This window comes from Stegodyphus dumicola, chromosome 4, assembly GCF_044657685.1.
Source record: "Stegodyphus dumicola isolate Sdum_Otavi_A_Nest chromosome 4, ASM4465768v1".
NCBI lineage: Eukaryota > Metazoa > Arthropoda > Arachnida > Araneae > Eresidae > Stegodyphus > Stegodyphus dumicola.
Window position 1 is genome coordinate 53,861,741 of NC_140771.1, and position 13,805 is coordinate 53,875,545.

The 13,805-nt window shown below is 31.3% G+C and overlaps 1 protein-coding gene across 3 annotated transcripts in view; it reads left to right on the forward strand.

Annotated features, from left to right (window-relative positions):
* Syx5 (syntaxin 5) overlaps positions 1–13,805 on the forward strand; it is a 97,994-nt gene that overhangs the window by 69,460 nt on the left and 14,729 nt on the right. For all 3 annotated transcript variants that reach the window (XM_085814889.1, XM_085814888.1, XM_085814890.1), the window contains exons 5-7: positions 6,854–6,966; positions 7,150–7,281; positions 7,377–7,568. In XM_085814889.1, the coding sequence (XP_085671015.1) occupies positions 6,854–6,966; positions 7,150–7,281; positions 7,377–7,568 (437 nt within the window). The remainder of the gene's footprint in view (positions 1–6,853; positions 6,967–7,149; positions 7,282–7,376; positions 7,569–13,805) is intronic.

Sequence of the window (13,805 nt, forward strand, 5' to 3'; positions counted from 1 at the left end):
GGTGATCAAGATTCAATGCAACTCAAATTTGAAAGCAAAATTCATTGAAGTGGGCGTGCCTGAATTTTACAAATATTTACCAGCCAGGTTTAAAAATACTCAAAAATTCGCATATGAAATTATTTCCATGTTTGGTAGCACTTATCGGTTCGAGCAGTTATTTTCAGTCATGAAACATAATAAGTCTCTTATTAGAAAACGTATTAATGATGCTCACCTTGGATCAGCTGCAACAAGTTATCGCTGCAAACAAAATTTCTCCTGAAATAGGAAAGATAATAGCAGAGAAGAGATGTCAAGTATCAGGACGTAAACATTAAATTTTTCTTGCTCTTTTCTATATAAATATATATATATGTTTATTATTGTATTATTCAAAATAAATCTATGTTTCTATGAATACGTTTTTTTTTTTTTTTTTTTTTTTTTTTTTTTTTTTTTTTTTTGCGGCCCGCCTAAAGTTAAACCTTGTTTGTTTGGCCCAAGTGTATCTATGAGTTTGACATCCCTGATCTAATGTGTCTTAATGCATCATACACAGGGCTAGCGTTGGGCATTTTGCCACCTGATGCAATCTGTGTGGATTCTAAATTCTGCTTCCAATGCCTGCTGTAAATTCTAAAAGTTTTGCCGTTTCTAGATTTTGTTGCTCGGTGTGTCACTAAATTCTAAAAATTATGTCCCACCAGCTCTGTGACAAATATATTATAATGTTAATATTTAATTTTAAACATAATTTGAAATTCTTTTGACAAATGTATTTATAAAACTATTTAAGCAAGAATTGTTCATACTGGAAAACAGTCTGTTAAAAGGTGTATAGCACAGTCTATGAGATGCGTACGTAAGGAAGTAGTAAAGTAGAATTTCTAAACTGTATATTGTTAAAATTAAGGTTAAAAACATAAGTATTAAAAAAATTATTTCCTTACATTTTATAATAACTCAGCTACAAGTTTTAACTAATATAAAAAAAATTATCCTTTTCAGAAATACCCAAGAAATTTGAGCACATGGAAATCAGCAGCAATATTTAACATATTTCACTCTTATATCTTCCTTGCAGATTGTATATATTCTTCGATCAGTAGGGTTCTTTTCTTATTAATGTTCAAAAGAGGGAGAAAAAATTTTTCACATATGAATGTATTTCTAAACAAAGCAATTATTCTTAGAGCAAAAATTTGCAACTGAGCTTATTTATTTTTTGAAAAGTACAAATAAAATTTTTAAAAAATTTGTATCTTGAAATCTTTAAATAAAATATATATCACAATGTAAATTAAGCGAATTTATAGGTTATCTGGTGTATTAATCACATTAATTTTTAATGGTAATGAAAATAATGTAAAAGCAGCCTTCAATTAAAATCTTAATCTTTGCAGGACTGTATCTTAAAGAAATATATAATAAAAATATTTTTTCTGGTAACATTAACATTTTGAGTACTGAATTTGAAGATTTTTTATGACCATGGGACAGATTTAATTTGTTGCTGTATGGATTAATGTGTAAAAGTAATACTTTTTATGTGGAATATGCTCGTATTGCTGATACAGTAGAATTCCAGAAATCTGCAAAGCTTGGGACCAAAGGTTGTGAAGATTTTAGGATTTTACGTCAGAAAAGATAATTCATAATATTCAGACTAAAAGTGCAAAATAAAAAGGTGTATTAGATACATTTAATTAAATTATTATACACTATTACAATAATTTATTATGTACATTAATTATTACATATATAAATTGATTATATTAGTATTCATTTACATTAGAGCTTACAGGGATATTTAAAAGCTTGCATTGGGGATGTATTCAATAGACATAAAAATAAGGGATATTCATAAAGCATAAAATATTTCATTTTTTTCTACATGTTTCAAACATTTTTCTGACGGAGGTTTGTTTTAAAACTTTAGGGTGCTCCAGAGTAAGTTTTTTTTTTTTTTTTTTTTTTTTTTTTTTTTTTTTTTGTAAATTATATAAAGTCATAATGTCTTGCTCTGTGACACAGCTTTGTTCTAAAAATTTTAGGTATTTTTCACAGAGTTCCAGACCCTCACTAAAAGATATTTTCTCACTTCTATTAAATTCACTATCAGTGTCAGTGTCAGTGTCAGAATAGTCTTCTTGCTGTGGCAAATTCAAAACAGAGCCAATGATTTCATCATCAGTCATCTGATATGCCAGCGTTGGCTCATCTGAACACATCATCCATTTAACAATAGCTTCTTGCAAAGCCTCCTCATTTATTTTTTCTTCCGAAAATAAAAGCAATTCTCTTGCTTTAATCCTTGCTGCACTGACCCTAAAACCACAAAAATCACTGTCATCATTCTCAGTTTCAATAAACAGAGAAGATGGCCATACATTATGCCACGCATTTACTAATGTTGTTTGGGAAACAGAATTCTATGATTCAACTAACAAATAAATGCAGTTTTATGTTGGAAATTTTTTTATATAATCACAAAAGTGGAATAGAATGGTCTCTTAAAAGAATTTTTTTCAGAAACTCTGATTTATAGTGGCATTTAATACTGTGTATTATGCCCTGGTCCATTGGTTCGATCAATGATGAAGTATTTGGGGGCAAAAAAAAGGGCCATGATATTATGACATGTTAAAATAGTTGCATCTGGATGTGCAGAGCAGTTGTCTAACAATAGTAAAATCTTGCAATTTGATGGTAATCCCACACTGTTACAATGCCTTCTAGCCTCTTTAATGAAATGCACCATGAACCATTCAGTCATAAGTTGTTTTGTGAACCAGGAATTTCTATTATTCCTGTAAATTACAGGTGAGGATTTTACTCCTTTCAGAGCTCTGGGATCGGTGCTCTTACCCACTACCACTGGTTTACATTTGTAAGTTCCAACTGCATTGCTGCATACTAAAATGGTAACTCTTTCTTTAGCATCTTTCACCCCTGACGGTGCACTTTCTTTGCTTGTCGCAAATGTCTTTCTTGGCAAACATCGCCAAAACAGTCCAGTCTCGTCCATATTAAAAAAACCTGTTCTGGGCTTAGATTTTCTCTTGCCACTAACACAGAAAATTCATCAATAAACTCCTCTGCAGCATCTTTATCTGCTGAAAGTTTTTCATCACATGCTTTCAGATAACGTATACCGTGTCTCTCTCTATTTAAATCTGTTCAGCCAACTGCTGCTGAAATTGCGCGGTTACTCTATTTTTAAATCAGCATGAATCTGCTTCGCCTTTTCTCTCAGGAACGGTCCTGAAATTGGTACCCCATCACTCCGCCGCTACCGGAACCACTCGTACAAGACAGCATCGAGGTTTGCCGATTTCGCCTCATGCAAAGATTTTTGGTTTCGGATTCCAGTGTTAGAATCACTGTTGCTGTAAAATTTCAACAGTTTTATTCGAAACAAGGATCGACACACAGTATATTTTGCACTCAAAATACGTTGTTTGCTTTCGCTTTTCCTTGGTTTTAGCACACACAACACATCTTCTACCTTTATTACCTTTTTCGTCAACGTAAATTTTCGAAAACTGTCTTCCAGTTAGATGGAAAGGTCGAGTGTCCGATGTCTTAGGAGAAATTTTTTAAAGTTTTTAAGTAAGGTCTCTTAGCCATGGCTAGCAGAATGAAACTGAATATAACCCCAACACCATGTCCCAAAACCTCTTCAAAAGACACTCAGAAATATTTCATCCTCAAACCCTGTGTGACATAAGGTTTATATTAGAAAACTTCCTGCTTTTCTAAATCGAAAACGGTGTTCACGATGACCAGAAATTGATCAAGGAATGATCCCCCCCCCCCACTGGGTGGATATCTGTTACTGATCACGTCCAATATATACATTATATATAATTACATTATATGTAAATACATTATATACCAAAATATAATGAGATCTTTCCTGAGATCTATAGAGATATAATCTTTCCTGAGAAATGCGAGCGAGTAAGATGCATTACGCATCGAGAAAGCTGAGTCTTTTCCCTTCTGTAATAATGTTGTAATGTTACTTTTTAATTAACCAAGAAAGCTAATGTTAAGTTTCAAAATAAATAGAAAAACAAAGAAAAAAAGAAAATCCTAACTAAATAAAGAAAAACACCTGTGCCCCTATAATTGACAGGCGAACTAATAAGGAGTCGAGATTCCTAGTTTATTTCGGTAAATCTATCAAAAACAGAAACTAATGCCACTACATGAAGGTCAAATGCTATATGAATCAAACCATGTGAAAACAGTTACTACTTATCTCCATCTACTGGGTTTTAAGAATTCAAATAAATTGTTCCGTTTTAATGTTACATATACGTGACGCTGGGTTGGTATTAGCAGAATCGTTGCGTCGCATATATGGGACGGTGGGCTGGTAAGAGTGGAATCTTTTCATGCTTATACGTGACACTGGTCCTGAATGGGTTAAGCAAAAGACTCACCATTTGGAATTATCCATATGCATAACATGAAGATGATTTTATTTCCAGTAAAGAGAACAACTCTCTACAAAGACAACTCTTCTGGTAGGTTCATAGTTTTCATGTGCCCTGCAATTAATCAAAATCCAATCTTCCTCAAAGTTAGACACACTGTTCAAAATGTTATACTCCTACTTAAGTTAAAATTCTGAATAAGATCTTTATTTGTTATTTAAATTATTCTCGAATTATTCCTTTATTCCTGAAATAAATGTAATAAAGCTTTGTCTGTTTAAGTTAAGTAGTATTTAGAACATGTTTGATTGTGAGCTACCAGTACATCACTGCAGCGTACTTGATAGCTATTAAAAAAAAAAAAAAATTCTTTTTAAGCTAATATTAAAAATCAATATAATAAATACATGATTATACAGTTAATTCTAATCTTAATTTCACAAGTCATGAGATGAACCCACTCTAGTAATATATTGCTTTATTCCTGAAAGCTGAAACTATTAAGCTGTATCAGGAATTATCCAGAACTGACATAGAAAATTATTCAACTGTATTCATAGAATATTTCATCAGATACACAAGTTCAAAGTGTTGTCTTTAAGAGTACTGCTTAAATTGCAGAATCTATTTGAATTTTTGCCTCAAAAGGAAATTACATCTTCGACATTATAAAAATATTCATCATTAATAAAATAAAAATATTCATCATATAAAATATTCATATGTAATGCATAAATTATTAATAACTGAAACAAGCATCATATAATTCTGGTTTATCTTGTAGAGTTAAAAAAAAAAAAAAAAAAAAAAAAAAAAAAAAAAAGTAGTTTTAAATAAGTAGGTATCAAATAACATGAAATTATTAAATGTTTATTGAGTTCAGTAATAATCATATAAATACATAATAATATGATGTAAAATACTGTTATTCACGCTATATTGTAGAATATTTTGCACAAAGAAGTTAGAGAAATTCAAAGATAGATCATCTTAACTTGCAGAAAAACGTAAAATAATCTTCTGAACTATAAGTCAGAAGTGGGTGCTATCGAGGGATGACTCACTTGTTAGGGAGCAGTTAGAAGTGATTTGGAAGGAGAGAATATTGCAAGAGGAAGGTTAATGGGGGACCTGGCAATGGAAGAAGGAATTTTTGGGTGAAAGAGCATGGCCACGGGTTATTTCAATGTAGATGATGTGTAGGAGTGAAAAGAATTGTTTTCCAGCACTTTCTGATCATGACTCTGGCGATAGGGAACAAAAAATTTACTCTTTCTCATAAATAGTATCATGAATTCATTGCACTTCGTAGAGAGAAAAAGCCTTTGACATATGGCTGGGGGCTTTTCTATTCTCTCAACTTGATCATCAAAGGGGTTGTTTCCAAGAGAAAGACAGACATGCATCCAGTGAAAAGTGGGTTTTAAGTTAGGTTTATTATTCCAAATCTTGTAATTATTGGGACTTTATATTTTAGAAGCTTGCAATAGACTTAGTTTTCAGTAATAAAATTATTTACATGCAAAAGAAGTTTTATTGAATTGAAATTAAATAATAAAAAAATCAATTTTGCTGATTTATTCCTTATTTCTAAAATTTCAAGAAACACCTTAAAACAACTTATGCAATTATTTATGAAATTTTGTACCCTGATAAAATTACATTCCTAACTATAATTCCTGATGTGATATATTTAAAAAAATTGCTATGAACAATTTCATAAATAGTAGTTTTTATTTATTTATAAAAATTGTGTGAGAGGATTTCACGCAGATAAATATTAGAGCGATATATTATAAATATGAATAAGCAAATTTTATGACTTCAAGGTATGGGTATTAGATAAATTATATTGTAAAGATTTCATTCGTATCATAAAACAAGATGTAACAAGTGTGAATAAGCAAATTTCATAACATCAGGAAGTGGATTTTTCTCTCTTAATATGACATTTGCATTTAAATTATTAATGTGTACATTAATATGATACCCTTCTTATACAATAAATATTTCTATTGCTGTGTTATGTATTAACAAAGTATGTCTGTTAATTTATTATACTTTGTACTTTAGCTTAGCCTGAATGTGTGTAATTCATTTTGTTATGAAAATTTACATGAAGCTTTTTAGTTATATGGTGAATATTTGTGTAATTAAAACTAGGCAGAGGTTTCCATTTTGCCATCACTGAAATTGCCTGTATTTCAAAGGCAAGTCTATTTCCCTTTACTTCGTACTTTTGTGTAAAAAAAGTTGATTAGATTACTGCAAAGTTGGCAATGAAATGATTCAGAGGTATGAAAAAGTTTGCATCATGTATGTAAGAGCATTCACTTTAACATAAATTATAAATTATCTTTTATGATATTATATAACATAAATTTATGAAGTCTTTTTTTTTTTTTTTTTTTTTCTTTTTCTTTTAGTGGCTAAGAAAAAATCTTTGTTTGATGATCAGCCAGTTGAAGTTCAAGAACTGATATATATTATCAAGCAAGACATAACAAGTTTGAATAAGCAAATTTCACAGCTTCAAGAAGTAAGTATATTTTGGCCATAAATGTATTTGATATTAGTGTATAACTGTTTATAGTATGTTATTGATATTTATGTTAATGAGATCTATTTCAGGGAATAAATGCTGTTTTGTATTATAGCTGAAACTGGTTATATTTGCATTCAGAAAAACATGTATGGATTCTAAGTTTTTTCCCTTCCTTAGCTTTCTAAAGCCAGAAATAATAATCATGGCAGGCATATGCAGTCACACTCAAATTCTGTTGTAGTATCATTGCAATCAAAATTGGCATCGATGTCTAATGACTTCCGACATGTTTTGGAAGTAAGGACACAAGTATGTATCTTTCTTTCTTTCGCCCCCCCCATTGTGTCTGAAAAATGTTACAGACTCCTTTTTTTTTTTTTTTTTTTTTTTTTATTATTTGCTAGAACCTGAAGCATCAAAAACAGAGGAGAGAACAGTTTACTGATGGTCCAGTATCAGCTACACTTCCTGCTTCTGCACTGTCTGGTCATACAGGAAGCATTTTATTATCTGATGATTATAATTATGGAGAGAAAGAAATTGCTGTTAACATGGATGGCATTAATCAACAGCAGATGCAACTTATTGATGAACAAGTAAATTGTTTAAATTATATCTGAGATTAAAATTATGAATTTGGGATGTGTACATATTAGCACCACCCTCTTTCTTAGCTGAAGGGGCCAAATTGTCAGAATACACCAGCAACTGCGTGCATAACGGTTCTTTAGTTTTAAGTAGCAATGTCTGTATTTTCACACTTTTTTAAATGTATTCCAAGTTCCAACATATATTATTATCAAATAGTCATAGTTTTCTCTTAAACTGATTTTAAATGCTTGCTTGTAGGATTTGCCAGCAAGGTAAGAAACTTCAATACATTTTCTGTAGGAATATGATATTTTCTTGCAAAAGTTCTAAAGGGAATAGTGACACTTTGAATTTACTCTATAGAGTTTTACTTGATCTAGTAGAAGTGAAATCAGTCCTAAACCCCTAGCAGACCTGCAACGAATTTTCTCTGTCTGAAACGAATGTCTGAAAGTAACCACAGAGGCTTGGAAAGGTTTAAAATAAGCCTTTTTATTTAAGCATGAACTAAATGCATGTTCTTTTACTAACAAAGTCAATTACAAGTCATATCTATACATCTAAAGTAATGGTCAAATTCTAATTTAAAATGTAGAATAATCATCAAAGGTGACATAGTTAAAGTTAAATCTAAACTGACACAGAACTTTTAACCAGTGTATTAAATTCAAATATCAGCAGCAATAATGCGAAGCTGAATAATTGCAAACTTGTAAGAGCTGGCAGGAAGTAATGTAACATGCAATGAAAGGCAGAAACACATTCTGTGTTATAACCCAAAAACTTATCTTAAGTGTCATCTAACTGATTTGTATTTTAGTGAGGAAACTAAAAGTAGTAAAGATTGAAATCATAAGTAACTGGTTAGTTTCAAATAATAACCTTATAGTTCCCCTTCTCAGAATTTTAAGTAATCACAATAAAGGGCTTTAACGATCTTGCTAAGTTTTTAAATTCTGAACTACACAAAAGTGTAAAACTAAATTTAAAACTTTTACAGAAAAATCACTTCCTGGAGATAATTTCATGTCATCACAACACTAATCTCTCATCTCCTTCTGCGCATCTTGAAGGAAACATATTTTAGCAAATATATCTTTCACATTTTATTGATTTTCAACTTCATCAAAACCTTTCAGACAGCTTTGCAGTTTCTCTGCAATTAATATCCCGTCTCTGTTGTCCAGTATTGTAATATATGCAAGAGTGTGTTTGCAGTTGTACAACGTATTCCACACAACCTCCTAACTAAAATCCTACATGTTGATCACTTAGACACATTAGACCTCAACCAACAGCTTACTTCAACACTGTACCTAATGTGCTAGACTTAAAATTTGATTACAACTTTTGTGTTGGTTGAAGAACATAGCTTTTAACTACTTACATTCACTGCGCTAACTTTAACTTACTATCCAGTTACTTGTAATTAATTTTATCAGATACAGACAATTTAACTTTTACAAAGCAATTAACGTAATATTTTAACGTTTACAAAACAATTAACATTGTGATGTTTCTCCCTTTTATTCTATTAAACTAAGTGTTGAGAAGGCTAGTGAACAGCTAAGTGAATAATTGCTTAAGTCCAAGAACAGAAACATAAACTCAAGAAGGGTTAAGTACTTTTTATTTGCTCCAAATAAAGATGAACAGTTGGCCCCTTTCTCAGGGCATACAATAATGCCTCCACTTGGGCTTAAACAAAAGAATGTAAGAAATAAGAACTTGACTAATGACTAACTTAAGGGATTTAGCTAAAGCTAACACAAATTTTAACCTAGTTGGCCCGTAATATTAAATTAGCTAGCAAAGCTATCAAAAGGCACGTAATAGGGCTGAGCGTATTAACTGTTAGGGAGACGTAGCCAGAAGGCAAACACATACCATTCAAGAATCCTAACTCTCTCTCTCGAAATCAGTGAAACTTTGACTTAAATACTACTCTGCTTCTCATTTGCATACTTGCCAACCTATGACACTCAAAAATCAGAAGATTTTTCACAATGTTAAAAAGACTTTTTAAATAAAAATATAGTTTTTAATAATGAATTAACTTTTAATAGTTACTAAGTCTTAAATGCAAGCAACACAAAAATACCTTAGACATAAAAAACAATTTTATTACTTGCTTCGTTTAAAAAAAAAAAATAAATAAAGACACCTTAATCAGTTTTCATACAAATGTTACGAACAGTGGCATATTTTGCCTTCGTTAAGAAAGAAACTTCATAATTTTGTTCATAGCAATTGCCACGTAGGCCTGCTTTTGCTAATTAAAGTTTTTCTAATGTGTCATCACTCATATTAGATCTAAATTTAATCCTCGTTTTCGCAACAACACTGAAAATCCTCTCACACTCCGCATTACTATGGGGAACTGTCAAGATGGCCAACATAATTCTAGACAGTTCACTATATTTTAAAATTCCATCAGCACCTTTCAGTTTTCCAATTAAACTCCACTATGTGTCAATCCTAGCTGATTTCATAACTTCATCCAAGTTTTCTAATTGTAAACTGCAAAATTGCGACTGCAGTATATCAGTAGCAACATCAATATCATCATCTTTCATGACTAAACGAAGTAACACAGGAAATCTGTTCAAAAAGTACCTTATATCAGAAAAAGATGCATTTGCTAGAGCAGAAACATCACAAACTTTAGCATGCAAAATCACTTCATCGTTGACTGGAAATTTATGTAGTATGTAATCACATACTCGACAGAAGTAACTTCTAACATGAAGATAAAACTTATTTTTGTCTTCTTCTGAAAGTTCTTCCACTACTTTTGTAGTTGCAGCTCCTATTACCAAATCTTCATCTTTCTTTTGATTTTCTATTTCACCTTAAATCACATCATGTATAGAATTACAAGACAAAACACAGACTGGTTTTACAAACTTTGATAAAATGTCTTTAAACAGATCATAAATAATTGATTGCAAAACATGAATTAATGGAATTTTGCTTTGTAGAATTGTGTTAAGAACATCAAATGATGGCAAAATGAATTGTAAAAAAAAAGCAAAAAGCTTTGTTAAGGTGTGAAGAAAAAAATATAAATATTCGTTCTTCACAAGATAAACTTACAGTAATCGGAAAATGTTTCATGTGTTGAGCAATTTTTTTTTTTTATTTTGAGAAAAATTTGTATCAGCTTTACGCTTATATTTTGCAGTATTATTTTGAGAACTGCCAGTTGAATTGCTGAATGATGCAGAAATTACTTTATTTTTCTCAAACCTATTTTTAACAATGGAAGTAGTAACTACATCTCCATTTACTTTAGGTACTTTATAACTTTCAATAGAGCCTTTTATCTTAACTCTCGAAGCATTTACTTCTTCTTTAAAAAATGCAGGAAGTGGGTTCCATTAATCGAGGATTCTAGATAAGCATTTCTTTAAAGACAGCTAGCGTGTACATACAAGTTTCAAAATTTTTCTCATTTCAGTATTATGCAGCTGTTGGAACTGTTTCAATTTTTCCTTTCTTTTAGAACACCTTTCAAGATAATATTAAATACCAACAATGTGTTCATCCACATTTATTGGTAAAGAAGCTAAGCCCTTTTTCAGCTGCTAAATTTAAGAGGTGACAGGTGCACCTCATAATCTGCAAATCTGAATTTGCCTTTCTTAAGATGCCTGCAACACCAGTCTTCAAGCCTACCATTACTGGTGCATTATGGGCACCAAGTGCTAAGCAATTATCCAGAGGGACTGCATTTTCTTTTAAAGTTTTAATAATTAGCTGTGCTATATTAAAGCCTGTCCAATGTCCTTCTAAAGTGAGGACAGAAAGTAAACTGCACTCAGTTTCTGAAGACTCTGGATTAAAAAAACAAACAACAATTGGATACAGTTTTGAATTGGTATTATTGCTTCCATCCATAGAGAGGCATAACGGAGCTGTTTTAATGCAATCAATAACTGAAGATTTATTTTTCAAACCCATTTCTTTAACAATTGCACCTATTTTGGTCCTTGCACTTGAGTATTTCTTAGCGATTTCACTATCGGGAAACATTTTTCTAAATAAAGCTGCAGCGCAATCCGATGCATTCAGTGGCAGGTTGTGCTCCAGTAAAAAGGCAGAGAACAGACGTTCTGCATTAATGACTTTTTGGTCTTTTGTTTCCGAAGAAAAATTTAATTTTTTTTTTTTTTTTTTTCAAAACACCTTATGTTGTCCTTGTGTTTTTGTGTACGCACATGTTTGAGAACATTCGCCCTTCCACTATGCAAAATCGAAAAATTGCAATGACAGGCGGTACACATCGCAAACATCACATCCAGAGGAGTAGGGACGACTTGCAGAAATTTAACATTGGTTGCCTATTGCAGCATGTATAATTGTCAAGAAAAAGCTGGTTGTAGTGCCATAATAATTAATTTTGCTTGTATTTTATAGTGATTTTAAATTTATTTTTAGTTTTGCATAAGATTTTTTTTATTATTTACTGTTAATTTAATTTATTAGCTTAAAGGGGCGGTAGCCTAGAAAGGCTGTTAGTTTCGAAGCGGCATTTTGCGCTGTTTTACTATAAATGTCCGTGTCTCTTGCAAATTGTTGTTACCAAATATTATCGCCCTGTATTATATGTAAAGAAATTAAGTAATGTAGAATCTGCATGAATACATGTAAGTTTCTTGCACTGTGACAAAAACGACGGTTTCTAGAGCCATCAAATTTTGAATTATGTAATCCTCCACCCGAACATGGGCACGCCGAATTTCGAATTTGTTTTAATCTATTTCCTATTTTGTAAAACTTTAACGAATTTTTGATTAACAAACTCAAGGAGTTCAGAGAGAGCACTGTACGGAAAATAACAGTTTTATCTCCAGTGCGGAAATTCTAAAGATATGCTGTTTTCAAATGTATGTGGTTTACAGGCGAAGAACATGATATTTAATAAATATAGGTAACACACAAAACGTTAAAAAAAGGTTTCTTTTGGGCATAATGTAATATCTTAATGCTTCTAGATTTTATTTTACCATTTTTTTTCCGCTTCATTACACTCAGAAAATTTTATGCTCCGAATTTTATAAATTACTAAAATAAATATTCCACTTTAATGTTAATAAGTTAATGATGATATAAATCAAATAAATGATTGTTTTGTAATGTTATTATAGTTTTGAAAATCATTGCCTGAAAATGGTCATTAAATTTTTAAAAAAAAGTTATCAGATCTTGTTTATTTTTACCTTATTTATTTCAAAGCATCCTGTACAATCTTATTTAATTTTACGTTATTTGTGCGCAAAATTAAGTTCATAAATTTTGTGTCTAGTTTTTACCGTTTTACCAAAGTAAAGATGTTTGTACAAGAATTACGCGTGAAAAAAATGCGCGAAATGCAGTAAAAAGTGCTTTAATGAAATATATTAAATCCTATTTGGAAAAAACTGTGGCTTTCATAATCTCATCACTATACAACGTATCACATTTAATAATTAAAAAGAGTTATGTGATACAAACGCCATAGGTTTCCGTGTTTAAAGTAAACCAGATCGTCCCTACTCTTTCTTGCCGACATGTCCGTGACGCGCGCCCCGCCCACTGGGTTAGTCTATCTCTTATAAGGTCCAGGTTCTGGATACATATGCTGTCACTCACAAAGCAGAAATTCTCATCTGATTCGCAAGGTTTTATTTTAGATATAATCTAGAGAAAATTCAATTGCTTTCAGACGTCCAAAATCACTTTTTTTGTTTTGTTCATATAACGAAGTATTAAGCCAAGTTCCATAAAAATCGTGAGAAATATTAAGAATAAGAAAAAGTTGGGAAAAATATATTGTAAATCGGGTTGGCAGGAGAGCGGTCGAAAATCGGGAGAGTTGGCAACTCTGCATTTGCATTTAACAGGATTCTAAAAATTCATTCTGGTAAGGAATTGTAAGCTAAAGCTAGAAGAGACAGGAAAGGTGCTTAAAATAACTGTTATAAAATTAGGATATACCTTACATCTTTCCCCAACAGAATTTAAGTACTCAAATAAAAAGGCCTCACAACGACCTTGTTAAGAGTTTAAATTTTAGAAAACTTCCTAACAATTCAAGGTTTTAACTTCTAATACTTTTGAATCCTCAATTCAGTCTCACTCATGAAGTCAAAGTTTTAACTTTCTTTTAGGGTCAACTTTACAAATGATCTAAACCTAAGTTAAAACTAAGATAAATAAAATCATTTTAACAGAAATTCTTGCTCAGCACATTCACTTTG